The sequence below is a fragment of the Trypanosoma grayi genome (assembly GCF_000691245.1).
Source record: "Trypanosoma grayi strain ANR4 Tgr_174_V1, whole genome shotgun sequence".
Lineage (NCBI taxonomy): Eukaryota > Euglenozoa > Kinetoplastea > Trypanosomatida > Trypanosomatidae > Trypanosoma > Trypanosoma grayi.
The window spans coordinates 1-25,610 of NW_008825793.1; the positions used below are offsets into that span (position 1 = coordinate 1).

General features: G+C 55.2%; 14 protein-coding genes across 14 annotated transcripts; all 14 read left to right on the forward strand.

The window, feature by feature from the left end:
- Positions 1–149: 149 nt before the first annotated feature.
- On the forward strand, positions 150–2,504 carry DQ04_01741000 (hypothetical protein; the record flags this gene model as incomplete). The annotated part of the gene is made up of 1 exon (XM_009311083.1): positions 150–2,504. One exon carries the CDS (start codon positions 150–152, stop codon positions 2,502–2,504), a length of 2,355 nt encoding a protein of 784 aa, XP_009309358.1.
- Positions 2,505–3,038: 534 nt separating this feature from the next.
- DQ04_01741010 (hypothetical protein) lies at positions 3,039–3,959 on the forward strand (the record flags this gene model as incomplete). The annotated part of the gene is made up of 1 exon (XM_009311084.1): positions 3,039–3,959. One exon carries the CDS (start codon positions 3,039–3,041, stop codon positions 3,957–3,959), a length of 921 nt encoding a protein of 306 aa, XP_009309359.1.
- Positions 3,960–4,298: 339 nt separating this feature from the next.
- On the forward strand, positions 4,299–5,105 carry DQ04_01741020 (hypothetical protein; the record flags this gene model as incomplete). The annotated part of the gene is made up of 1 exon (XM_009311085.1): positions 4,299–5,105. One exon carries the CDS (start codon positions 4,299–4,301, stop codon positions 5,103–5,105), a length of 807 nt encoding a protein of 268 aa, XP_009309360.1.
- A 540-nt stretch (positions 5,106–5,645) lies between these two features.
- Positions 5,646–9,245, forward strand: DQ04_01741030 (hypothetical protein; the record flags this gene model as incomplete). Its single annotated transcript, XM_009311086.1, has 1 exon — positions 5,646–9,245. One exon carries the CDS (start codon positions 5,646–5,648, stop codon positions 9,243–9,245), a length of 3,600 nt encoding a protein of 1,199 aa, XP_009309361.1.
- Positions 9,246–9,618: 373 nt separating this feature from the next.
- On the forward strand, positions 9,619–10,011 carry DQ04_01741040 (60S ribosomal protein L22; the record flags this gene model as incomplete). Its single annotated transcript, XM_009311087.1, has 1 exon — positions 9,619–10,011. The coding sequence occupies one exon, from the start codon at positions 9,619–9,621 to the stop codon at positions 10,009–10,011; it is 393 nt and encodes a 130-aa protein (XP_009309362.1).
- A 507-nt stretch (positions 10,012–10,518) lies between these two features.
- Positions 10,519–11,631, forward strand: DQ04_01741050 (cytoplasmic l-asparaginase i-like protein; the record flags this gene model as incomplete). The annotated part of the gene is made up of 1 exon (XM_009311088.1): positions 10,519–11,631. The coding sequence occupies one exon, from the start codon at positions 10,519–10,521 to the stop codon at positions 11,629–11,631; it is 1,113 nt and encodes a 370-aa protein (XP_009309363.1).
- Positions 11,632–12,140: 509 nt separating this feature from the next.
- Positions 12,141–14,459, forward strand: DQ04_01741060 (hypothetical protein; the record flags this gene model as incomplete). Its single annotated transcript, XM_009311089.1, has 1 exon — positions 12,141–14,459. The coding sequence occupies one exon, from the start codon at positions 12,141–12,143 to the stop codon at positions 14,457–14,459; it is 2,319 nt and encodes a 772-aa protein (XP_009309364.1).
- A 702-nt stretch (positions 14,460–15,161) lies between these two features.
- Positions 15,162–16,016, forward strand: DQ04_01741070 (hypothetical protein; the record flags this gene model as incomplete). The annotated part of the gene is made up of 1 exon (XM_009311090.1): positions 15,162–16,016. One exon carries the CDS (start codon positions 15,162–15,164, stop codon positions 16,014–16,016), a length of 855 nt encoding a protein of 284 aa, XP_009309365.1.
- Positions 16,017–16,287: 271 nt separating this feature from the next.
- On the forward strand, positions 16,288–18,330 carry DQ04_01741080 (putative thimet oligopeptidase, putative,metallo-peptidase, clan MA(E), family M3; the record flags this gene model as incomplete). Its single annotated transcript, XM_009311091.1, has 1 exon — positions 16,288–18,330. The coding sequence occupies one exon, from the start codon at positions 16,288–16,290 to the stop codon at positions 18,328–18,330; it is 2,043 nt and encodes a 680-aa protein (XP_009309366.1).
- A 322-nt stretch (positions 18,331–18,652) lies between these two features.
- DQ04_01741090 (hypothetical protein) lies at positions 18,653–19,147 on the forward strand (the record flags this gene model as incomplete). The annotated part of the gene is made up of 1 exon (XM_009311092.1): positions 18,653–19,147. The coding sequence occupies one exon, from the start codon at positions 18,653–18,655 to the stop codon at positions 19,145–19,147; it is 495 nt and encodes a 164-aa protein (XP_009309367.1).
- Positions 19,148–19,687: 540 nt separating this feature from the next.
- DQ04_01741100 (putative chaperone DNAJ protein) lies at positions 19,688–20,494 on the forward strand (the record flags this gene model as incomplete). Its single annotated transcript, XM_009311093.1, has 1 exon — positions 19,688–20,494. The coding sequence occupies one exon, from the start codon at positions 19,688–19,690 to the stop codon at positions 20,492–20,494; it is 807 nt and encodes a 268-aa protein (XP_009309368.1).
- Positions 20,495–20,930: 436 nt separating this feature from the next.
- On the forward strand, positions 20,931–22,598 carry DQ04_01741110 (putative amino acid permease-like protein; the record flags this gene model as incomplete). The annotated part of the gene is made up of 1 exon (XM_009311094.1): positions 20,931–22,598. The coding sequence occupies one exon, from the start codon at positions 20,931–20,933 to the stop codon at positions 22,596–22,598; it is 1,668 nt and encodes a 555-aa protein (XP_009309369.1).
- Positions 22,599–22,930: 332 nt separating this feature from the next.
- DQ04_01741120 (methyltransferase) lies at positions 22,931–24,214 on the forward strand (the record flags this gene model as incomplete). The annotated part of the gene is made up of 1 exon (XM_009311095.1): positions 22,931–24,214. The coding sequence occupies one exon, from the start codon at positions 22,931–22,933 to the stop codon at positions 24,212–24,214; it is 1,284 nt and encodes a 427-aa protein (XP_009309370.1).
- A 278-nt stretch (positions 24,215–24,492) lies between these two features.
- Positions 24,493–25,290, forward strand: DQ04_01741130 (hypothetical protein; the record flags this gene model as incomplete). Its single annotated transcript, XM_009311096.1, has 1 exon — positions 24,493–25,290. The coding sequence occupies one exon, from the start codon at positions 24,493–24,495 to the stop codon at positions 25,288–25,290; it is 798 nt and encodes a 265-aa protein (XP_009309371.1).
- Positions 25,291–25,610: the final 320 nt, after the last annotated feature.

Below are 25,610 nucleotides of genomic sequence, written 5' to 3' on the forward strand. Positions count from 1 at the left end.
TGTGTGTGTGTGTGTGTGTGTCTGCGCCCAGCTGCTAGCAAGGTAGACGAGGAATAAGAAGGAGCGAGGAATAGCCACACGAGGAAAGGGACGAGCAAGACTGTAGTGTTCCTGATACTAGTTGTAGAGGATAAGAGTAGATTAGTGCGATGTTGCCTGACGGGAAATCATCGTTCTTCCGCAAGAACAGCCCCTACAAGGAGCGCGGGCCCACCATGACGATACCCAACATCCCAAAAGTGACAGACGAGCGGGCCCGCATGAAACTGCTGTGCGACTACGAGAAGTATGAGCCGGAGCTGTTCAAGCACCACCTCGGCACCCCAGAGACAACGCGCACCATCGGCCTCAAACTCGTCCCCGTCGACTTCGACCGCCGCGTGCCGTCGCGCAATGAGCCTACCATCGCCGAGCGCGAGCTGGAGGCACGCAAGAGAAACAAAAACCAAAAGAAGTCATCCCTCACAGGCCCAGCGAGGAAGCGCATGGCGGATTCGCACAATGCCGCCGTACCAGAAGCGGCAGCAGTGGCAGCAACGAGAAGTGAGCATACCAACCGATTGAGCTCTGCGCGGGCGTCGTCGCACTCGCCAAACACGGCATCCGTGCCAGTGCCCGAGCACGTGCTGCCGCCCAGTGCGCGCAGAAACGGCTCGGCGCGCAGTGGGGAGTCGCTGACGACTTCATATTCACCAACTGATGCGTTGGCAGGAGAAAAGCCAAAGGAGGCAGCCTCGGGGCGAACGTCGCCGAGGCGAGTGCAACCGCGAACGCAGAGGTTAAGGCCACAAAAGCCGCAAAAGCTGCCACAAGATGCTGGGGGTGAAAAGGATTTGCTGGACACCAAGGTGGTGGAGAAGCTGCTGCATTCTGTGCCGCCTGCACTGCGAAAGGGTGACAACAGCCCCAGCATCCCGCAAGTGCCGCCTATTCGGAAACCAGAGGAAGTATTGAATGCGGAGCGCTGCGGCAACCTGCTCCGCGTTCTGCTCAACACCCCACCGGAATTCAGCGAGTCGTTCCACTTGGACCTGCGAAACATTGACCTTCGCTGGATGCGGGGCTCGCGCTACCCCGATGCTCTCGTGACACTGCAGACGTGGCGTGGTGCTGAGAAGAAGAATGACAGCATCCAATCGCTTAACTCCCCACGCTCCGTTATCGTACTGCTTCGTAACGGCATCGCGATGGAAGACTTGCTGCCGAGCGAAATCCGTGACGACGATCCACTGCTTCCAAAAGACCAGGAGACGAGGCGGCTGGTGAAGCAAATGCGCATGGAGCGTGACTTGCGGACCCGCGAGAGCCTGCTGCAGAAACTGCGTGACGAGTATGTGCCACTCTGCCGCGCCGTCAATCTGGCGGATGTGCTGAAGGCGTTCCGCTCCACTGAGAAGCGAGAGAACTCAGTGGAGCTGCCGACATCGATCAAGGTGGGGCACGAACGGCGGCAGCGCATCCTCGAGACATCGAAGAAGCAAATGGAGAAGCAGCTAGCCTTTGTGAAGAATGTCCACGAGCGCCAACTCGTTGCCGAGGAACGCCATCGAAAGGTAGAGGAGGAGGCACGGGCGAGAATTGAGCGGAAAAAGGAGGAGGAGCTCCTCGCTCGCCAGCGGGCAGCGGAGCGCCTCGCCACACAGCGGCAAAAGGCGGTGGAGATGGAGGCAGTCTACCAGAAGGAGCTGGAGGAGCGGCACGCACGTGCGGAAGAGAAGAACGCCAGGCGGATCGAGGCGCAGCAGCGGCTGATTGAGCAACGGCGTGCAGAGCGGATGAAGATGGCGGAAGAGCGTCAGCGGCGCTTCGAGCGCATCGCAGAGCTGCAGGAACAACAGAAACTACAGGTGCAGCGGAAGTACGAAGAGAAGGATGATAAACTGCAGCGCCTGCGCGAGGAACAGGAACGCAGGCGGGAAGATATGCACCAAAAGATGTTGGAGAAGGCAGCCAAGTCGGTGGAGTTGCGCGAGTTGGCCCGTCAGCGTGCCGCTCTGCACGAGGAGCGGGTTCGGCAGGCGGCGGCGGAGCAACAGCGGAAGGTTGAGGAGCGCCTTTTGCGGTTCCACCACGACACGGAGGAGGCACGTGCCAAGCGGGCCCAGCAGGAGGAAGTGAAGCGCGAACGCTTTAAGGAGATCATCAGCATCGCTGACCACAAACTCGCTACATTCAAGGAGGAAGTCTTGGAGAAGCAGATGCAGCATGAGAAGAACTTCATCGAGATACAGCGCCAGCGACAGGCGGAGCTCTTGGCGAAGCGTGAACGCGAACGTGAGGAGATGGAGGCAACCGCCTTCGCCGTGGTGCGGAATAAGCGCATGACGGAGTTTGAAAAGCTGGAGATGGTGCTTCGGCTTCTCTCCAAGCGGGACGCGGCGGTGTTCCTCGAGCGGCAGCGAGAATTACTCTTGCATGAGACGCACAAGAGCCGTGATGCCATGCTGGAGGAGAGAAACATGCTGAAAAAGCAGATATCACAGCAGACGGAGCTGCTGCATTGAGAGATGTACAGTCAGGACGAGCAGGGTAAGGGATGTGAGGCAGTGGGGCGAGGGCGCATCGCAGAAATGTACACAAGAAGGAGAGAGCAAAGGGAAAAAAAAACATATGAAAGCAACAGAAAAAAAAGTAATAGGAAAGCCGCGTCAAGGGCAGACACACACACAAACAGAAAAAAAAGAAAAGACGTAAAGCGAGAAATAGAAAAGAAAAAAGAGGTTCTGTTTACTTTTTCCACGTTGTCTTTCTTTATTGTTGCGCTTTGTTGCTGTTGACATTTGTGAGGAGTATATGAGGCTTTGTCTGCGTGGGAGGGTTGCCGGGAGCCGTTCGAACGGAATGTTCCTGACTTCCTATTTTGTCTTGCGAACATAATTGACATTTTCCTCCGCCTTATACGTCTACGCACAGGCTGACGCCAAGGGGTAGGACTTGAGGGGGGAAAGGAGTACACATACATACACACAGTTGGTGTAAAGGGTGGGGGCGCGCCTGAATATATATATATATATATATAAGTAGCCAGGCCCCTAGTCATGGATGCGCAGACGTGTGCAGAGATGGTGAGCGCCATGACGGCGGCGTCTTCGCCACTCGCGCGGGCTGTTTTTCTTACAATGGCCGCAATACAGGACGAGGCGTGGACATGTTGCCACGGCGACGGCTCTCCAGCAGGGACGCTGTGTGCAGTGGAGGGATGGAGGGCGCTGCGGGCAAGCACGACTCTACCGGCAACGGTGGAGGTGCACTACCAGGTGGGTGGCGCGTGTGACAACATCGTGAAGGTCAAGTGGGTTCCCATGGACGATACCCACATGATGGTGATCGCGCAGAGCAGAGATGGCAGCACATCACGCCAACCCGTAGGCGTGCCACTCTGCACAGAGGAGGAGCCGCTCGCGTCCGTCATGCATGGTAAGACGGAGTGGAACGCGGAGACGCTGGCCGCGGCGACAAGGCGGCTGCGACCGTCACTCCATGATGCCTTCGGCATTGCTCAGTGCGTTGGCACAAAAGGAACTGTTTCTGCCGCGCAACCACCGCAAGAACAACAAGAGCCGACAAACAGACCTTTCGAGTGTGGCCCCGACAGACCGCACGGCAGTGCACCACCTGCCGCCCAGTCTCTCTTCGATGGCGTGGCGCCGCGGCCGCCCGGCTACCGCTACGGTGAGGGCGATTTGGTGCCAGGCGGCAGCCTCGCACCAGGAAGTGGCATGATGCTCAACACCCAGGCGTTTCGCACCGGCACACTCCCGCAGGCTCGCTACGACCCTATGTTCCCCGGTGATGTGCGCGGCGGCAGGATGTGGGGGCCGGGCGCTGGCCGCACATTTCCTGGTGAGCCAGATCCCGACCTTTTCACGCCGCCAGGTGGCCCGGCGTTTGGATCCGCCTTTGGCCCCGGAATGGGCCGGGGTGGTGGTGGCGGTGGTATGCCGCCGTTTCTGCAGTGACAACGTTATATATATATATATATATATATTTGTTTTTCTTTTTTGCTCGTTTGCTCTCGACTTGCAATCTGCTGCTGGGTGCAGTGTCAGCACACGCTCTGCTTGACACAGGAGTGTATGTGGGTGTGTGGCCTGAGAAGAGGTGAGCGCATTGGGGCAATGTGGTGTGTTTTGAGCGCACCTGCTGCCTTTTTTAAATTATTTTGACCATGCCTTTCTATATTTTCTCTCCTCTGCACGCAGGTGTGCGTGCATTTCTTTTCGTTGGTGGCGCGTTGTTGTTGCGTTTTTGTTTGTTTTTGACTGTCTGCTTCGTCGTCTTGACGTGCAGCTAGCGGAATGGTATCGTACAAGGAGGGCGTGACCCACGACGGCCGCAAACGCGCCCCGCGGCTGCTGTTCGGTGTGACATACATCAAGCCATTCCCGTGGATCCGCGTCGCGCTCGGGCTGGGCGCCATGTCGCTTGTGGTGTGGCAGCAGTACCAGGCGCGGCACACGGTGCCGACGAAGGAGCAGTTCCTGCGCAAGATTGTGGTGGCGCCGTACGGCGTGCTGGGGATGCAGATGTCGCTGCAGGGCGGGATGGTGCGCGCCGGCGGTGAGCCCGACGACAGCGTCGTCGTCGTTGACGCGGCGGACCTGCGCCACATCTTCACCACCGCCGACGGCGCGTCAGGGGCGTCGGGGGCGATCTACAAGTGGCTCGGGCTGCGCGGGCAGTTCCCCGACGAGCTCGTGCGTGCCATCTCGCGCGTGTGCGACGCCAAGTGGTTTAAGTACGGCGACAAGAACGTTATCCACGTAATTGGTCCGGACTTCCGCGAGGGGACGTGGTCGGAGCGGGAGGCGGCTCTCGAGCTGTCGCGCGCCTACCGCAACGCGCTGCACGAGTTCGCCATTAGCGATGGCGACGTGCTGCGTATGGCACCCATCTCCACTGGTGTGCAGGCGGGGCCGCTCTACAATCAGCTGCCGCCCATCACCGGCTCCGCACTTGCGATGGCGTTTGAGCAGCTGCACGTGTTTGATCGTGAGTACCTGCTGCGGCGCGACAAGAAAATCGAGCTGTGTGTATTCATGAATAGGGAATGGGATATGTATCAGACTGTCTTCAAGAACCACCAGCAACTGTTGAAGCTGTAGGTTGACATTGGCCAAGACGCGTACTGTGTGAGAGCATGAGAGGCGGAGTGGATAAGAAGACGAGGGGGGCGGGTGTGCAATGCCGTTTTGGTGCCTTTTACATTATCTTTTTATAGCGACCTTGCCTTCTGGGAGTGCATGTGCATGTGTCTGCCTTTGTGTGGCGGATGCCTGCTGTTCTCTCTACCCACTGTGTGTGTGTGTGTGTGTGTGTGTGTGTGCGATGCTTTGCATAGCGGCGTCTGGTCTGTTTTGGGGGTTTCTTTGGTATTCCTTCGTTGCTTTCAAGCCTTATCGCACGCGCAGGGACGGTGGGTTGTGTCGTCCTTGCTTTCTTTTCCTCTTCGTCCCCACGGAAGCAACAAACACGCGTGCAGACGGCAGGGGGAGGGGGGAACAAGAAAAGAAAACGGAGGAACAGAAAAAGAAATAAAGAACGTACCGGCAGCAGCAGCAGCAGCAGCAGCTGTGATTTGTAGTCGTAGCTGTAATAATAATAGAAGTGGTTATAGGTTTAGTTGCTGCAGTGTGGCCGCAGGAATGCTTCGAAGGCGGCTGATGCACGGCGGCCAGCTCGCCACGCCCTGTGCGGTGTATGGAGCCGCGCGACGTGACCTCAAGACACTTGACGTCCGCGAGTATCGCCCACTCGCCACGCCGGTGGAGTTCCGCTTCTATCAGCGCTACGCCAACCACCCCAACCGGCAGTCCGGCATCCAGTTTCTCACGCACTACAACACTCACCAGCGGTTCCGCGTGAATAAGGACTTCATCGACTACATGCACTGGGGCAAGGAGCAGGGACAGGCGCGACTGCCGCACCGCCACCAACGCGTCGCCTTTGACTTTGACGACACGCTGCCCCCCACACGCGCCGACGCCGACGTGTCGCAGGCGTGGCTCGCCGGGCAGGACCCGTCACTCGGCTCGCACCCCGACGTTGACGCCGCGTTTGACCCGAACCGCCGCGTCTTTTCGCACCCGGAGCACTGGAACAAGATGTTTAGCAAGCGTCGCCCGGGAGAGGGCAACATCGACCTGCGCGTGCTGCCGTCGCAAAGTCTGCTCGGTCCGCTTATGTCACACTCTGATACACACGGCGGCGCGTACTTCGCAGTGGACAACCGCGGCCACAGCAGCGGCAGAGTGCCGGGCCTAAACGCCCCATTCTTAGGCGAGTTTGATCGCAAGATGATGCAGGCCATGTCAAGGCCGCTCAACAAGGACCGCAGCATTACCGGCAACGATGGGCGCTTCTCCAAGACAATTATGATTAATGAGTCTAGGACGAATCAGGCCCTAAGTGCAAAGACGGCGCGCGAGTTGTGTGTTGAGATTGACAAGGCAACAAACGCCGTCTACTCAAAACTGACTGTGTTGGAGGCGGCGCAGTCGGGGCTCTCCAACTATTTCTGCAGTGGTCTTAACTACGAGATGCTCGGATTCGACCTGCAGATGGCGGCGATGCTGCGCGAGCGGGCGCGTGCTGTTCTCAACAACGTCTCAGCGAAAACAATAACATCATCATCATCATCATCATCATCATCATCAACACCAGCAGCAGCAGCAGCAGCTTCTTTGGCCGCCTCTGCCTTGACAAAGGCACAGGAGCGGGAGGTTGAGCAGCTGCTCCGTGATGCGTCGCGGTATGAAGACCGTGTTGACGACGCCCTTCGTCAACACGCGTCGCTCATATGGGGTGTGTACATCGCCCCACGCCCGCTCATGACGCTGACCAACGGCAAATGCCGCGGCACCGGTTGCGGCGTCTCACTCTACGCAAAGTACTGCGCACTAAAAGACTCCTCAGAGTTCGTCTTTGACGGCCCCAACGTTGGAATCACGCCATACGGTGGCCTCACCCGTCTACTTGCGCGCCCCGAGACGTCGCTGAAGTTCCCTGGTCTCGCAGAGTTTCTGATGCTGACGGGTACCTCCATCTTCGCTGGTGACGTCCTTCGGCTGGGCTGGAGCGACCTCTTCACGAGCCTGCCGGACATGAGCTACCACATCAAGGAATGGTTTGACACGACGGAGCACATGCACAACGATGCGGTGGCGTGGCAGCTGGGTCACCTGCTAGAGACATGCTTCAAGATGCGAGAAGCGCATTCGTCGGCGATGGAGCGCGTTGCCATTACACCGACACGAGCACGCTGGATTGAAGAGGTCTTCGCCGACCAGCCGTCCGTCACGCATATCCTCGACACACTCAGCGAGGTGGAGCGCATGTCTATCAGCGCACCCCATAACACATGCGACCAGGTGTGCTGCACTCCATTCACGCTCGACGGTGTCGCCGCGGGCGTGAGCAAGCTAGGGGAGCATCGGCTGCGCTACACCCTGTCACCGTGGGACATCAGGCCACCAGAGGACGAGGTGTCTCTGCAACACACGTCGGAGATATTCAACGCGTACGTCTTGGAGCGCCGTGGAACGCTGGATGTCATTGTCCACCGCGACACGGAGCGGCTAGCAGCGTGGCATCGGCAGCGGGAGCAGGAGTATCATGCCTACAGCAGTCTCAAGTCTGCACCGCACCCGCGCCATGTGTATGCCCGCTTAGAGGGATGCGAGGGGAAACTGGTCTCCTTTGACTTCACATTTACGTTCGAGCCGAAACAAAGAGACAAAAACACCACCGATGGTAGCAGCATCAGTAGAGGTAACAAGAATAACCAGAAGGACGACGACATGGTACGCACCGCCACACTTGATGAACTTAAGCAGCAGGTGTTGACTGCCCTCGACATGCCCACCAATCGCGACGTTGAAGTGGGTTGGTACTTGCCAACACTCGACACGTGCCCTATTTACAGCGATGAGGACCTTATGCAGGTGCTGCACTCGGACCCTGGCATCGAGGACCCACAGGCGCAACTAAAGTATCCTCCTATTTACTTTATCGTAAAGCGCAACACGCTATACTTCTCTGAGTGGGCGTATGCGGTGAAGCACCAGTTGCTGCTGCAATCGCCTCTCGCATTGCGGGCGGCGTACGAGCTGCTGCAAGAGGTGCGCGGCGACGGTGCAGCCGAGAACATCAAGTCGCTGGCAGAGGCACTGGCGGTAGAGTTTAAGTACGTCTCGCGTCTGCTCCGCCGCCCTGACTTTTACCGCGTCGGTGTGCACACCGAAAANTCAGCGGAGGAGTGGGATGAAATCCGTGCGGAGCGGCGGCACAACTTGCACAAGGTACATCACCCAACGCGCCCACTGCCTGACTTCGAGGATGTCTTTGAGCGAGATGTGGTGCTCGATGGGCACAAATTCCTGCTGCGCCCGCGCTGGAGCCCGCGCACGCTGCAGGACGTGGCTCACGAAGACGTGCTGCGGCTGCGTGCCCCCCTGGCGTACGACAGCGACGGCACCGTGCCGTTGCACGTCGCGGCGCACTACAGCAAGGCGGCGCGCCTCACTGGTATGGTGGAGGATGCCGGCGGGGTGGAGATGGTGTGTGGGCTCGGCGAGTGTGACACGAGCGGCGCCCCGCTGGCGCCGCCACTGCAGTCCAACGCTCATGTGCCAACGAACGTCAACTTCTATGAGATGGCGCGCCACCCATGGGACGATACGGCGTCGTCGTGGCGCCGCGATGGCTACACGGAGGGATCGTTGGCGCACTACGAGGCACAGTACCGCGCGGCTGAGCGCGCAGTCTACGACGAGGAGGGCCGCGGCGCACATAACTACTGGCCGTCGCGCGAGGCTGCCGACGGCATCACTGGCGAGGACGAGGACGTGGCGTTGCTCCAGGAACGCCTCTTTGCCCCACTGGAGCAGGCGGGTGCAGGGGTGGAGCCGTGGGCGCAGCAGCTGCGCCGCAACGCACGTGATGGGAAGCTCGGATATAAGGCGGAGATTGCTACGCAGGAGGAGAAGATATACGATGACGAATACTACCGCTGGTTCATTCAGCCTGGCCGTCACCCGAATCCGAGCGGCCTTACTACTGGCCGCAAGAAGGCCACAGCGCAGAGTACAGGCGATGACGCGGAGCTCGAGCGCATCTGGCGCAGTGTTGCTGCTGGCGAGGACGAAACAACGGTATCAGCCGCAACAGCTGAGGAAGGGGGAATATTAGGTGGCGAAGATGTAGAGGAGGAGGCCGCTATGACGGGCGAGGGTGAAAGCAGCTGACACTGTGTAGTGGAGCGTCCGAGTGGGAAGGAATGACGCAATTGAGGGAATGGAGTGAGGGGAGAGGGGATTGCCCATGCATACAAGCAAGCAAGCAATGACCAAAACAACAACAACAACAACAACAACAACAAAAAGAAAGGTGAGTTGGGAGGGGAGGGGAGGGGGCGAGAGACATGGTGAAGGGGAGACTGCAACTGTGAAGAAACAGAAGCGAAGTAATATGATAGCAGCGTGTTTTTGTATAAACATTTGTGTGTGGTCTGTGCGCATGTGTGCACCTTTTTTCTTTCTTACTTACTTGTTCCTTGTTGGTGTTGTTGCTGCCTCAACGCGGTGAACACAGGTGTAGAGCAAAGGCGAAGAGAAAAAAATGGTGGCAGTTCGCGCTAAGGTCGGCTCCCGCGGCTTTGTTCGCCAGAGACAGCTGCCGAAGGGGAAGAGGGTGTTCAAGATTGACTGCACCATCCCCGCCAACGACGGCATCTTCAGCGAGGAGATCCTCAGCAACTTCGAGCAGTACTTCCAGGACAACGTGAAGCTGAACGGACGCAAGGGGAAGCTGACGGAGAAGGTGCGCATCAGCCTTCGCGACAACGTGCTCGCGATCGCGACGACGATGGCGTACAGCAAGAGGTACTTCAAGTACCTCACGAAGAAGTTCCTCAAGAAGAAGGACCTCCGCGACTGGATCCGCATCCTCGCCAAGGGCAAGGACATGTACCAGCTCAAGTACTTCAACATCCAGGACCAGGAGGAGGCGTAAGGTGGTGGGGGCAGCAGCAGCAAGGAGTCTGTAATTGGAGCTCGTGTTGCACCTTCTTCAGCTTCTTGCTGTTTTTTGTCCTTCTTTCCCGTTTCTCTTTTGATTCCTTTTTCTTTTGCTTTCACAAACCCTACAAAAAACAAAAACAAAAGAAAACTGATGAAGCACACCTGAGTGCTTCATCCCCCCTCTCACGCTGCTGAGAAAGGTGGGGAGGGGGAATGTCATACATTGAAAACGCAATGCTGTGTGTATTGTTTCTCTTTCTCTCTCTTTCTCTCTCTTTCTCTCTCCATCTTTTTTGCCTTCGGCTTGTTATCTGGCATTCCTTCACGCAGCTCTTTCCACGCTGAATGGNCGCTGCTGAGAAAGGTGGGGAGGGGGAATGTCATACATTGAAAACGCAATGCTGTGTGTATTGTTTCTCTTTCTCTCTCTTTCTCTCTCCATCTTTTTTGCCTTCGGCTTGTTATCTGGCATTCCTTCACGCAGCTCTTTCCACGCTGAATGGTGAAGTACGTGTGGGGTTCCGAATCTGTCGCACCGCCGGAGGCGCCGGTGTTACCCATCGACGCAGAGGTGGACACTGGGTGCGAGGAGGTGCTCCTCATCAATACGCGCAGCTACGCCCTCTTCGACGGCGATGAGCCGAAAGCTGGGGAACCAACCCGCAACTTCCTTGACATCCTAAAGGAGAATGAGGACCTGCAAAAGACTGGCGTCCCGCGGTACCACGTGGTTGAGCTTGACACGCTGAAGCACTCGGCGGGGCAGGAGCACACCGACTGGATTAAGCTCGCGCACCTTGTCCGAGATAATTACCACAAGTACCGCGGATTTGTGGTGCACAACGGCACCGACAACATGGTGGCTACTGCGACGGCCCTGAGCTTTATGCTGGAGAACTTGGGGAAGCCTGTCGTCTTCACTGGCGCTCGCATCCCGTCGGAACGCCTCTACACGGATCTCAAGCGCAACTTGATTCTCGCCCTTCTTTTCGCGAACTGCAGCATGATCAGCGAGGTGTGCATCTTGTTTGATGAGCGGCTCTTCCGTGCGAATCGCACAATTAAGATTTCCCGATCTTCGCTGGCGCCGTTTGACTCACCGCACTTCCCGCCCTTGGCGACGATGGACGTTGCGATGAATCTGCATCGTCCATTTCTTCGCCTGCACCCACGTGGTCGTTTCCGAGTGATGGATAACATGGACGCCGCCGTTTTGTGCCTGAAGCTTGGCCCAGCGATGCGGAGGCGGGTCTTCTTAAGAGCCGTCCAGCTGACGGAAGCGCGTGCGATGATCATTATCGCATACGGTGGTGGAAATGGCCCAACACGTGGGGATTTCATGCGGAATGTTATCCGTACCGCCGTTGCCCGCGACATTGTTGTTGTGGTGTGCACGCAAAACTTGTATGGCTCGGTAGACCTAGGAGCATATGAAGCGGGGGAGCAGTTGCTAAAGGCGGGGGCGATTAGCGCGCGTGATATGACCATTGAGGCAACCATTATGAAGTTGAAGTATCTGCTCGGTGTTGGCCTTTCTTCCAAGGAGATTAAAAAGATATTTTCAGATGTTAACCTCCGTGGTGAGCTTTCGCCGAAGCCAGCTAATTTGTGAAGCGTGCTGCTCTGGAGATGCAATTTGGGGAGGGGGAGCTTCGAGGGTGAATACCTCTCTCTGTTTTTGTGTTTCATTCGGCGCATGTGATCATCAAAAGAAAACGGACGGGCCATTTTCCTTTTTGCACGATTCATGCACCCTACGTCTTCAGAATTTTTTTTTTGTTTGCACTGTTGCCGAAAGGAGTCGTCCAGGCCGTTACCCTAACTTCAGAGGACGGCGTTCGTCATGGTGTGTCTGTTAACTCTCGTTGTTTCTCTGTGTATGCTTGCATGTAGATATACATGCATTGCTGTGTGTAGCGATTTCTGTGGCTTTGCAAATCGATTGCGCTCCCTTCTCTCCCCTTTGTTTGTTTTTCTTCTTTTTTTTTTTTTGGCTCCTCTCCCACATGGAAAAAGCAATAGCTTGGCAGGGTGTATTACCTAACGACTGCGTGAGGGTTGACCACGAAAGAAAGGGAAAAACTGAAAACGGCAGCAACAACAAGAAAGAAGTGGAACAATATGAACGGCACCGTTCTCACCTGCACAGTGTGTGGGGCGTTCAACATGTTCCCCATAGCCCACGCCAACATGCAGGAGAGAGGGAGCATGACGACGTTCTGCAACACGTGCGGCACCGTGACGCTGCAGCGGGTGAGCGGGCCGTCTAACCAGGGTGATCTCCCAAATGACTCCACACATGTACCGACCGCACCAACGCAAAGCAGCGTGGACCCGTATCGAAGAACACCAGTACCTGACACGAGCGAGCAGTTGTTGTGGAGGCGTCTGCAGGATGCACTGACGAATAACAATGTCGCTATGACAGAGTTCTTCCGATGCGACGTACCCACCAAGACGCGTCTCATCACTGCGATGGGATTCTCCAGTATAGAGTTGCCGAAGTTGTTAAAGCTTTCAGAGGCCAATGACCTGCGCAAGATATTGGGCAGCACAGCGGGACAGGTGCAGCCGCAAGAAAACTCAGCGGAGGGCAAATCGCCTGCCCTCGGGCCCTCCGCGGTGGAGCGGAACGGCAAGACGGCGGGAACGCCGCTGAATACTGCGCGCGACGCTGATGTGATTGTTGAGACGCCAAATCGCACGACATGCGCCGAGGGCTCAGTGCCCGGGATGACGGTGCAAGATGACGGTAGAATCCTTGCGCGGTGCTCAGTGTACCCGCATCTTCCCGCTGAGTTTTGGTGCTCACTTTGTGGTGCGTTGGTGTCGAGTCGCTGTCACGTGTCGGGTATTCACAAGGATCATCCATTCATCACCCTTCGGCAAGCAGCAGAGGCGCATGTGCGTGACCTCAAATCATGGGCAGAACGATGCCGTTCTCAGCTGAACGTCGCATCTAGCATTGTGGCAAACCTGCAGCACGGGAAAGAAGTTATCACCGGGTCTGTGAAGCACCAAGAGGAAGAGTTGGACAGACACTATGAGGAAATTGTAAGGGGGCTTGCTCAGTGGCGTGACGAGTTGAAGTCTAGCATGCGGCTCCAGGTTAGTGCACAGCTGAATAATATCGACGCCGCAGTGGAGAGGACAAATGCATTTATAGAGTACTATACAGAACGACAGAATAGTTGTGACCCTCTACTGCATACCATACCGCCCGTACATCAAGTCAACAAGCAATCAGAGGACTGGTCCCTCCGTGTGATGGGCCTTGTGAGTCATCTCAAGACGGTGAACCAGGAGCCAATTCCTATGCCGCGCCTCACGATACCAGAAGTGAAACCCTCCGCTACTGTGGCAACCTACATGGACCTCCTGAAGGCGGTGAGTGTTCCTGCTGGCATTCGCGTCCCGGACGTTCTTGACACTGGATACCTTAATTTCCCTAACCCCTCTGATGTAGGTCGTGACGCCTTCACACTACAGCCGCCCGAGGACGCCAAAGCGCGTGGCATTCTCATTTACAGCGGACGCACGTTAACAAGATCACAGAACATCACACCCACGCACATGCTTGTATGTGCCTCGCAGATCTTTTACACCGGCATCACGGCGTGGGAAGTGCACATAGACCGCCTTGGCGTTGGCCCTGGCCGTATTCTTGCTGGCGTGCTGATGGCCGGAACTGACGGTGAGGGTGTTGTGTGGGATGGGCGCCGCATCGTTGGCCCCAACGAGGGCGAGTGCCGTGCGCTGCCTGACCGCTACGCACTTCAGACCGGCACAACGCTGCGCTTCGTCCTCGAGCTCGAGGCACCGTCATACTTCCTCATTTGCTACCATGAGGACGACGTCGTGGCGCGCGTGCCGCTTCCGCCGGCGCTAAGTGGCTGGATCCCTGCCTTTAGTGTCTTTGGCCCTCAGGACCAGGTGACGGTGGTGCCGACGTCGTCCACGGCTGCAGAACACCTGCTCTTCAACGCCGTGCCGGCGGCAAAGGGCAAGCGAGCAGAGGAGGAGAAAGAGGAAGAGGCGAAGGTTCGCCTCATCGAGCAGGAGCAGAAGCTTAACGCCCTGCAACAACAATTGCTTGCTGTGAACTCGCGAATTGACCAGGAACAGTATGAAAGGCTCATAAACAATCCTACCGACCAGCGAGGTATTATGAGGGAGAAGGCCAATGGCGATAGTATAGCGGCAGCTCAGTCGCCGCATTCTTTTCGAGAGGCGATTCCGCATTTGTCACCCAATGAAGATCGCTTTGAGGTGCATACACCGTTCGATATTGCACGTGATACGAAGGCGCCACCACGGCCGCTGGCGTCGTCGATATTGAGTGGGGCACCACCCGTACCGCGCGGTCAGAATGACCTCCAGCGCGAGAGCTACAGCCCTGAGCTGCGGAATCTCCTCAGTTTTGTTGACTCCATCAAGTAGCGAATGGCATAAGAAATGGAGGAGGTGAAACGGAAGGAGGGAAGGGGAGAGAAATCTCCCTTTTATCATTTCATTTCCGCCCCATTCCACTCCTCGTACCCCTCGCAGTGACATTACATGCGGTGAGATGGGGGAGTGCGAGAAAGAGAGAGAGAGAGAGAGAAAGAGAGAGCGAGCAAAAAATCAAACATCAACCACAACAACAAAAACAGGGAATACGAAATGAAGGTTAACAGCTCAGTCCACGGCTGCGTAGTTGCGTGAATTTCTGTTCTTAGTATCGCTTACTGGGCGATTCCCGTTATCGCCCTCAGTTGACTTTCTTTTGTTGGTGTGTGTTCTCGTCGTTTCCGTCATTGCACCTTGAGCGACGGCAGCGCATCTGCGGGGTTTAGCGAGGCGCAACGATGTCTGTGTTCCCCTTTTTTTGTTGTGCCTTTTGTTTGTCCCTTTTCCTCAGCTCCTTTTACTTTTCTACGGGGGCTCTTTTCCAATTTTTTCTTTTGTTGTTGTTCTTCTTCTTTTCGACCCGGCGCAAGTTGTGTGGAGCTTGTGGGGCAACCCCCGCCAATTTGCAAGACAGAGGCGCGACGAGGGGGTCTTCGTATAGCGAACAAGAGTATTCAGATACAACATAAAAAGGAAAAAAAAAAAGAAGGGAAAAGAAAACAAAAACAATAGTAACGAAGGAATTGGCACGACATGGGAGGTAAAAATAGCAAGTCTGCTGATGCAAACGCAGCAGAGGTGGCAGCCACACCGTCAAAGCCGACGCCAAACGGCGACAGAGACGAAGAGTTGCGCCGCTACCGTGAGTTTCGTGACCAACTGCTGAGCTTCTCACTGGGCAGCAGCGCGTTCGATTATGCAGAGTCGCTCTTCGCCAAGAACCCCGACAACCCGGAGGTGATGGCGCTATTGGCAGAGACCACTGTCCTTTACGACAAGAACAAGAATAAGGTTGCCAGAGATCACTGGTGCGACCGCCTAGATCTCCTGCAGCGCGGCGTAGATGTGAGTCGCAAGTGCATCAATGAAAACCCGGAATACGGCCCATGTTACCGGGCATACGTGCTGTGTGCGACGCGTGAAGCGGAGGCACTGTACTACATGAAGAGTCTGCTGGGCCTTGGGCTGGTGGAGAATTACAATGCCATTATGCGGCGCGGGGAGAAGGGCATGGAGCTGCTCCCCACCGACGCCGACATCCCCAACGCCCTCGGAGCCCTTTGTGGTCGCTGCGCCTACAAGTGGTACAGCCCTACGCGGCCATACGCCTGGTGGTGCGGTGTACCATCGTGGGATGCGATCTGGGCAAAGAGCATTGAGCTGCACAAGAAGGCGGTGAAGAATGAGCCGACCAACTTGGAGTACGCGTGCCGGCTTGCGCAGGCGTATTTTCAGAGCGGGGACTTCCAGAATGCACGCCGTTGGTATGGCAAGGTGCGCGACGAGATGCCGCCAGAGGAGATGAAGGATGAACGTTGGCAGGCAGTGGCCCACACGCAGCTCTCCACTGCCTTCACGAAGGGGAGCTGGAACGTTCCCTTTGCGTAGGAGCACGGCTGCGCCGGCCCATATATCTATTTTTTTTTCCCCTAGTTGAAGCTCCATCGGCGCCTTGTCACACAAACACCCAAACACGCCATCGTATATATACATGCATTTTTTTTCCTGCAAGTTGCTCTCCACCCGACACGATGAGTTTGCTTATTTATTCTTTTCTTTTGCATTTGATTTCTTTGCTTTTACTGTTGCTATTATCATTATTATTTCGTACTAATGATAATACTACTATTTCTACAAGTAGTGTCCTTGGGAAGAGAAGATGTTGCGTCGCTTTGTCGTCCGGGGGATGTACCGTTCACGACTTTCCGCCTATGGAAAGATAACGGTCGCCGCCGCCATCAGACATGCCGCTACTGTATGCAGCAACAGCAGTGCGAGCCTTAGCAACAACGGCACCACAGCAGCGGCAGCAGTCGCGGAGGTTGGCGAGGTGCCGACGCTAAGCTTTCTCGCCTCCAAGACCGTTCTGGCCGAGACGGTGGATCGCACCATTGAGGTTTGCGACGCACTTCTTGGCGAGATACCAAAGGCAAAGAATGCAAAGGAAAAACACGACCTCATTGATTCCACAAGCAACGTGTTGTGCCTCCTCTTAGATCCGTGTGAGTTCGTCCGGCAAATCCACCCGGATGAAGAATACAAAAAGTATGCGGCGTACGCCTTCCAGAAGGGATATGAGTATATGAGCAAGGTAAACTCTCGTCGTGACTTGTACGATGTCATTGTCGAGCTAGACGGTTCTGAGGGGCGCAAACAACTCGATGATGAGGAAATTAAAAACGTGGTGCAGTTGAAGCGTGACATGGAAAGCAATGGCATTCATCTGCCGGATGCACTACGTGAGAAGGTGACGGAGATGAATATTGAGAAGGAGGAGTTGGCGATGCGGTTCCTGACGGAGCAAGGGTCGAAAAATCCCTTCGCCACTCTACGCTACCTTCTTCGCTGCCGTCACGAGCTGGCACAACTGCTTGGATTTGAAAGCTACGCGGAACAGCAACTCCGTGGGACGATGCTGGAGAACCAGCAACGTGTCTGGCACTTCCTCTGTGGCATCGCCAATAAGTACCGCCCCGCTGCAGAGAAGGAGTTGGACGTAATTCGGCAAAATGTCGGAGAGGTGCGTAATCGGCAGAACATCACAGACGATGTTCGTGCCCGCGTAGCTCACTCGCTGCGGCGCGATGCTGAGCCTGAACGGGTGGCAGAGTATTTCTCCGTGGCGAACTCTATCCGCGGCATCCAGTGCCTCTGCACGGAGGTGTTTGGGGTGCGGCTTGAGGAGGTGCCATTCAGTAAGGAGGAGATTTTTAACGCAGACGCCAAGAAGTTCCACGTGTACGACGAGCACCGCGCATTCCTCGGGGTCATCGTGCTGGACATGTACGTCAACGAGATGAAGTACTGCCAGGCGGGGCACCTAACGTTGCAGCTCGGCTGCCAGCCGCACCAGGCAGCCCTCGCGAAGGTGGGCCTGCAGCTGCCGCAGCGGCAGTACCCCGTCGTGGTGTTGACATGCAACGTGGGCGCCATCACGCCCGCACAGCGCCGCGCCGATGGCAGATTTGACGACGAATCGACGCTCATGCAGCCGAGCGAGGTGACCACCGTCTTCCATGAGTTTGGCCACGCGATGCACACCATCTTTGGCCAGACGAAGGTGCAGAACCTCGCGGGAACACGCGCCAGCATTGATTTTGTGGAGACTTTCTCGCAGCTCTTCGAACAGTTCCTCACCTCGCATGAGTTTCTACGGTTGTGGGCGCACCGCATCAACACGCGTGAGCCTATATCGTTTGACATGGTCATGAAGCGCAATGCGGCTGCCGATATGTTCAAGCACCTCGACATGCTAGATCAAGTGGTGCTTTCGGCTGTGGATCAGACACTCCACGGGCCACAGCCGTACACAGTATACTTCCCGCATGGCGATAAGGGGCACCTTGGCAAGCGCACACTCGGCGACAACTCCGACTACGGTCGCGGAACGTATAACTTGGCGAAAATTCTCATCGACGTGTGTACGCCATTGTCAGTCGTGACGCCTACGGAGAGCGGTGTCCTTGGCACGCTGTCGTTCGAGCACCTCTCCGGCTACCCTGCTGGCTACTACGGCTATCTCTACAGTCTTTCTGTGGCGCGGCGCATCTGGGCTAAGAAGTTCGAGAAGGACCCGCTGAATCGAGACGCAGGGCGGGAGTTGGTGCAGAAGGTCATGAAATACGGCGCTGCATGCAACCCTGTGGAGGTGATTGAGAAGTACTTGGGTGACGACCTGGATGAGATTGACATCTGGGCATAAGGCCTAGACAAGGTGTGAAAAGAAGGCGTGAGAAGAATGAGTGGTATGCTCCTCCTATATTTGCTCTTTTTGTTTTGTTTTTTTCTGCAGCAATGAAATAACTGAAGGGATTGCACCATTTATTAATCTCCACACGCCAAACCTATGCATTGCCCCTGGGTGAGAGGTCGGGTCGTCTCCACCGTCTCCATTCACCTTCACTTATTCCTTCATTTATGTTCATGTCCCTTTTTGTTTTTGTTTTTGTTTTTGTTTTTCTTGTCGCGAACAATGAGGATTTGCTAAGGTAGTCGCGTATTGGCTTATTGCGTGCGTTGAGAGAATGATGCGCCGCTCTTTTCTCTCACTGGCAACCGCAGCTGCTTCCGCCGCAGGTGCTGGTGCTGCTGCTGCTGCTCCCGCGAACACCAAGATGAACACCCTTTATAAGATTCTTATTGGTGAGTCACACTTCAAGAACAGGGCCCCCGTAAAGGAGTGCAATATCGTGCATCAGTTCGGTGAGAACTGGGCGACGGAGCTGGAGGCGTACGCCAAGACAGTCCCAGCTGAGCAGAACAAAATGATCGAGCGGCAGATTGCGCGAGTGAAGCTTACACGCTACACTGTCACTGAGCTTGCCCAATACTGTGGCGACGGCCCCGAGCACCTCGACGCGGTAGCTCGGGAGGCGAACATTGACCAGGGTGTCGCCTTCATCAAGGAGAAGGGTGTGGAGGAGTTCGATAAGTATGTGGCCCGTGAGGCGGTGAACGCGAATTGGAAACCAGAGGATGTGAAGAAGTTTACTGAAGCTGTCAAGCTCAAGGCAAAGTAGGCACACACGAGCGAAGGATAAGTGAGGGGTGTGGGAAAAAGGAGGGGGTGTTAGCAGAGTGACGGCAGTACAGGTGCGACCATCTCTCTGTCTCTCTGCGTCTCTGTCTGTCTGTCAGTCAGTCAGTCAGTCAGTTTGTGTGTCTGCGTGTGTGTGTGTGTGTGTGTGTTTGTACGTAGTGAATGGGGCGGGAAGAAAGAGAGAAAGAGAAAACAGGGGGCATGCGCGGGAATGCCGCTGCGTAGGTTAATGCACCCTCACTCTTTCACTCACTACCACCCCATAGGTGTAGGGAAGAGAAAGAAGGAAAAGAATACGTATCCCAATTAGGCGGATGGAACGAGGAGCCAACACCGGGGGATGGTTTGGCCCTGTGGAAGCGAGTGCAGATTATCTGTTGCTCATTGCTTCTCTTCTGGCTTTCTCCTCTTTGTTTTCTGTTTTTTTTTTTCTTTCCTTTTTCCCCCTTCTCAGTTGGCCTCCCGCATTTTCCACTCTCACACACACAAGAAAGACGCAAGGATCACCGACGATACGCAAATGTCCCCCAAGCGACCACTCTACAGTGTGCTCGGCGTGGCACCCGACGCCGCCGAGAACGATATTAGCCGCGCGTATCGGCGGCTGGCGCTGCAGCACCACCCAGACCGCAACCCTAGCGGGGAGGCGAAGTTCAAGGAGATTGCGAATGCTTACAGCATCCTCGGTGACCCGGAGCGGCGCCGCCTGTACGATGTGACTGGAGTTGTGCCCGGTGCTGAGGCCGAGGCGGACAGCGAAGCCACGATGGCGCAGCGCTCCGCGGAGATGAAGGAGCGTGTTCAGATGTTCTACTCCACATACGCGGGTTCGCCGGAGGAAACTGAGGATGTCATCTCGCGCTACAACAGGTGCAAAGGCAACTTTCGTCGCATGGTACGGGAGGAGCTGCTCTTCGACAACACCAAGAAGGATGAGATCAGGCGGCTGCAGGACCTCGTGCAGGACCTCGTGGAGTCGGGGCGGCTGAAGCCCACCGAAGCGTGGAAAGTGACGAACTCGCCAGGGGCGCTCAAGCAGATCGAGCGTGCCATGATGAAGGAGCGTAAACAGGCCGCCGATGCGCTTGACGCCATGGGTCTCGCTGGTGAGACGAAGGGCGCTGACCTCCAGACGCTGATGAAGCGTGACCAAGAGGCGGAGTGGAGCAACATGATGAGCAGCCTCGAGGCGAAGTACTTAAAACCCAAGGCGGCGGCAGCGTCGAAGGGCGCAGAGCGCAATGGCAAGACGCAGAAAAAGAAGAAAAGGGCGGAGGATGCGCATGCTCCTTCGGCAGCGCCACCGCGCAAAAAAGTACGGAAATAAATTGTGAAGTGTGAGTAAGTGAGTGAGTGCAAATAGCGCGATGCCATAGAAACCCCCATTTTTTTTTTGTCTTGATAATAAAGAGAGGCACATAGAAGGGTGTGTGTCCCGGCAGTAGACATAGACGGAAGCCAAAGGTGTTTGATAAGAGGAGGAAGCTTCGTTTGTCTGCAGTGAATGGACATCGAAGAAGAGGGTGAAGAATGCTCCGGGGGCCCGTGTGCTTCCAGACACGTGCGCAATCGTACGAGCGCACCGGCAAAGGAAAGGGGGATAAAGAGGGAAATTTTTGTGGCTTGGTTGTTGGGAGTCTATTCTCACATTTTCTCTCTTTTGTCACTTGCTTCCTCGCCAAAGCGCTCTGTGTAAAGGTAAAGGAAACGAACATTAACTCTACAGAAACGGATTATAATCGTCTTGGCTAGTTTTGAAAATCATGAGATCGTCCCTAGAGCCTTTGCTGCCAGAAGCTCCTTCGGGGCGGATGCTGCACGCGTCAATTCGGCAGTCGCTGCCAAGTCGCATCAGCGCGCACGTCGCGCGGCGTCTCTCTGTCTTTGGCGTTGCAGAGGCGCCGCGCAATGGTACTGTGGCTGGGGCAGCCATCAACACTCTGTGCAACGTCATTGGGGCAGGGGTGCTGTCACTTCCGCTTGCAATGTATGAAGCCTCCGTAACTGGGGCCATCGTGCTCATGGTATACGCCGCTCTTCTTGCCGGTTTTGCCGCCTTCGCCGTTATCGCGGGGTGTGACTTCACGCAACGCTTTTCCTTCACGGAGGTTATGGCCTTTACCATATATCCTTCTCTTACGTTTGAGGAATTCTGTACAAAGGATCCTAATCTATTGCTAGAGGACTTCATCGAGGTGGAAAAGGGGGCAATGGAGATGGAGGAGCTGCGCAGACAGTACACGGAAAGCGAAATTGTGCGCCGAAAGCGACGCCGCATCGTGACAGTAGTGGTGGAAATCATAATCTTTCTAAACAACTACGGCGCGCTTATCATTTATTCGCGTGTCATTGCTGATTCCATACCCCTCGTGGTGAAGAGCTTTCTGCATGGATCTGGCTTTCTTGTCACACACGCGTTTTGGCGCATCACATCAGGCGTTATCTTCTTTTTCCTCAGCTGTGTGCGGAATATGGACGAACTTAAGTGGACCTCCGTGCTTGGGTTTCTTACCATATTCTACATTGTTGTTACTGTTGTGGTGCGCTACTTCACGAGTTGTGGGGACCCGCCGTATCCAAACGTTAATCCGGAGGATCACGGTGAAACAAATTGGTACTCCGTGGGCACAGGAATATTCCGCACCATGTCTACCTACGGTGTTGCGTTCAGTTACCACTATAATGTGCCGTACTTTTACCGGGAGCTCGCCGACCGCACATCGATGAATATGATAAAAAGCGTATATATTTCCTTTCCTATCATTTTCTCATGTTATGCCCTGACAGGCGTATTTGGATACCTGACGTTTGGCAACTTAGTGGCTAGCAGTGCAGTTGGCGGTGATATCGTGCGCAATTATCCTGATGATGACCCGGTGGTGAATGTAGGGCGCCTTGGACTTTTCCTGCACTTCGCTTGTGTGTATCCCATCCTCTCAGTGTGTGCACGACGTGGGTTGCACAGATTGATCATGCTCGCGTTAACGTGGAGTGCACAGACCACACGCATCGAGGAGGAACGGGAATGCATGCAGGCCTCTAATGAGGGTCGTGAGCGAAGCTCGCGTATCGTAAATGAAACTTCTTTGGAGGCAAATATAGACAGAGACGTTGGTTCCCCAGAGGACACCACACGGTTAGCCATTGTCCTTGAGGCATTGTTTCTTGTTGGTACTACTGTTCTGATGTCCGCCGTTATTTCTGGCATATCAGTTGTGATTGACTTTCTGGGGACATTGTTTGGTATTTTTCTGATGTTAACGGGTCCAGGGTTGATTGCGTGGTTTGTGTTCTCCCGCGCACAACTGGATGGCCCTGCTCCGTACCGATTTGCTCGTCTTTTTATGCTCATTGCGGTGCTGCTTGTTGCCACAGGGGTCGTGTTTACGGTGGTGGGCTTGGCGTTCATCATTAAGAGCTATGTAACGTAGCTGCTTATATTTCTGCTATATAGCCCGTATCTATATATCTCTCCGGGTGTCAACTTGTATATGCTTTTTTTTGTTTTCCCTCATTCATGGCAGTCGTTTCTCCGCGATGACCGTGCATCGAAGAAATCTCCCACTAAACAAACGTATTTTTGCGACTGGCAATGGGAAAGGGAGCAGCTCTCTGCATAAGTTGTCTCGTGAATCCTTATATGGGGTGTGCTGTTAAGGTCTGCTCTTCCCTTCTTTGTAGAGTCTTCCCCTCCGTCTCGTTGTGCACCGCTACTTACATCCATAACAATGCAAATACAGAGGAAAGAGGGGGCATATCTGTGATGCGGCGATGGGGTCAATCAGTCACCGCGGTGTTACTCTCTCTGCGCGTGGCCCGCTCCTTTACATCTTTCCGTACGACGCGTGATGTACAGATGGTCTCTACAATCCAAGTTGACGAGTGTGACGAAGCGACAGACTCCACAGCAAATGTCACTGGGGCTGACAAGGATGCGGGTGATGCAGATGAATCTGTTGTCGAGATGAGTGAGGTGGAGATGCAGGCGCTTCCCAAGACATTTCGGCTGTCGATGCCGAAGGAATCGTGCCTCTCAACGGTGGAGCGGCAGCAGCTCACACGGATGATCTTCGAGACGCACTACGCGCCGGAGGGTGCAGGAAAGGAGGACCGCGCAATGTGGTACCAGAGCGCGTTGGAGGTGCAGTGGCTTGAGGAATGGGCATTCAGTGACGGAGAGAAGGACAAGGATGAGGCTCGTCGCGCTGTCAAGAAGGCGGTGCTGCAACGTGTTGATTTACACAAGCCACTCGCCTATATTATCGGGCATCAGCCGTTTTACGGTTGCAACATTAAGTGTTCTCCACCACTCCTCTGTCCGCGACCAGAGACGGAGATGTGGACCCATTGGTATGTCAGCAACTACCTGAATCGTTCGGCATCAACGGGAGGAGGACAGAGGTCGGCGCTTCGGGTTTTGGACATGTGCTGCGGCACCGGTTGCATCGGAATTGCCATCGCCACGCATGTGCCGCACGCAGAAGTTGTCGCGGTTGACATTATGGATGAGAGTGTGAGGGCGGCTGATGAGAATGCAAGGCTAAACGGTCTGGACTCGAGACGTTATCGTGTTATTAAGAGCGACATGTTTGAGGCGTTCCTTGTGAAGGATAGTCATAATGACAGTGATGTTGGAAGACTGAACGAAGAGGGTGTCAGTGGAAAGAGAAGACTAGAAGAACAACACATTGGCTCGTTTGACGTTGTTGTTGCGAACCCACCGTACGTCTTGCCTGAACAGTACGTCAACCTTCCACCAGGCATTAAACTGTGGGAGTCAAAGCTCGCCTTGGTGGGTGACGCGAAGCGGGAGCAGCAGCAGTATCTCTACTTCCAGGAGCTCTGTGAGCTGGGGGCAGCGGTGCTAAAGCCGAAGACCCAACGCAACACGGCCCTCGTGAATGCGCCGAATCTCATCATTGAGGTGGGTCTGCAGGCGGAGCGCGTTGCGTCCATCATGGAGCGCAGTGATCTGTGGGAGGAGGTGAGTGTGCACCTCGACTACGCGCAGCAGCCGCGGTGGATCTCCGCCAACTCCACGCATTAATTCTACCAAATGCCGCTGTGTGTGTGTGCGTGTGTGTGGAGGGTGATGGAAAGAGGGAGAATATGGAGGGAAAGTCACGCAATGCTATTCACTACTAGCCGTTAGAATTCATTTTTTTTTTCTTTTTGCCTTAGCGTTACTTGCTATGTGGCCCTTTCTTCTCCTTGGCGTCTTTTCTTTTTAAACTATTTCAACGCATTTATAATTCAATACGACTTCAAAGGAAAACGGTTGTACTTCTTCACACGGACTCACTTCCGTGTTAGCATCATCGTGTCATGGTTCTCATCGAGTGCAAACGGCTGCCCAAGGACGAGTATAGCAAAGACTATGATGTCTTTCTGGTGTCCATTCCGGGGAGCACCAACGTCGGGGAGGCAACAGACGCACTTCAGCGGATGCGCAACACACGGGTTCGCATAAAGTGGATGATAGCCGCCGCGAAGCAGCTTGTGAAGGATTCCTGCGCGGAGGACCAGCAGCACCACCTGATGGGCCCTGTTGGCGACGCCGAGCGCTACATGTCACTGGAGCGGGCGGAGAAGCGACTGGTGTGCACCCAGGAGGAGTTGGACGCCCTCATCGCCGCATTCAAGGGCGGTGCGATGATTCTCTTCCCTGCCGAGTGCAGTGGCCCGGACGCGACGAAACGGTTGGCACAGCTGCTCGACGACGACAACACCGCCGACACCGAGCGCTCCAAGGCACACCGCCTCTTGAGCCTCATCGACGACGGCGCCACGACAGAGGATATTCTTGAAGGGACGGTCGTGATGTGGTGGAGCGGTAAGCCACTTGATCGGGCCGCCGATCTCACAAAGTACGTTGGAAAGAACGAGAAAACAAAGATCACAGTAAAACTCGCCGCCAAGGATGCGCCTGCACCGCCGCGAGAGCCAGTGGTAGACGCCAATACACAATCTGAGCTCATGGCGTACTACTATAAGAAACAGGAGGAGATGAAGAAGCTTGTCGAGGATGAAGATCTCTCATACGGCAATAGTGCCTGGGCTGATCCCCAGGGTCTGAAGTCTCAACTGCACGGATTCGAGGGGGTGAAGTACAAACCTATTTAATCTGTACAGGCTTATGTGATGTTATTGCTGTTTTTTTTTTCGTTGACTTCTCTGGGTTGAGGGGCAAGACACGGCGCGGGTGCCACAGGCTGAGTGGATCAACAAGAGTGACCTGGCTGCCTCAGATCCCTGCAGAGTGTCGTTCTCACAATCGTCTGTGTGCTCATCGCCGATGAACTCTCAACGATGATTATAGAGGCTATTAAGCGGAGAAGAAGAGCCGTTGTTACCTGTCACTTTGTTCTCCAAGAGAACGCATGCATTCTGTCGCCTGTGGAATTCTCATTGTTTTTGGTTCTTTTTTTATCATTTTTTTTTTT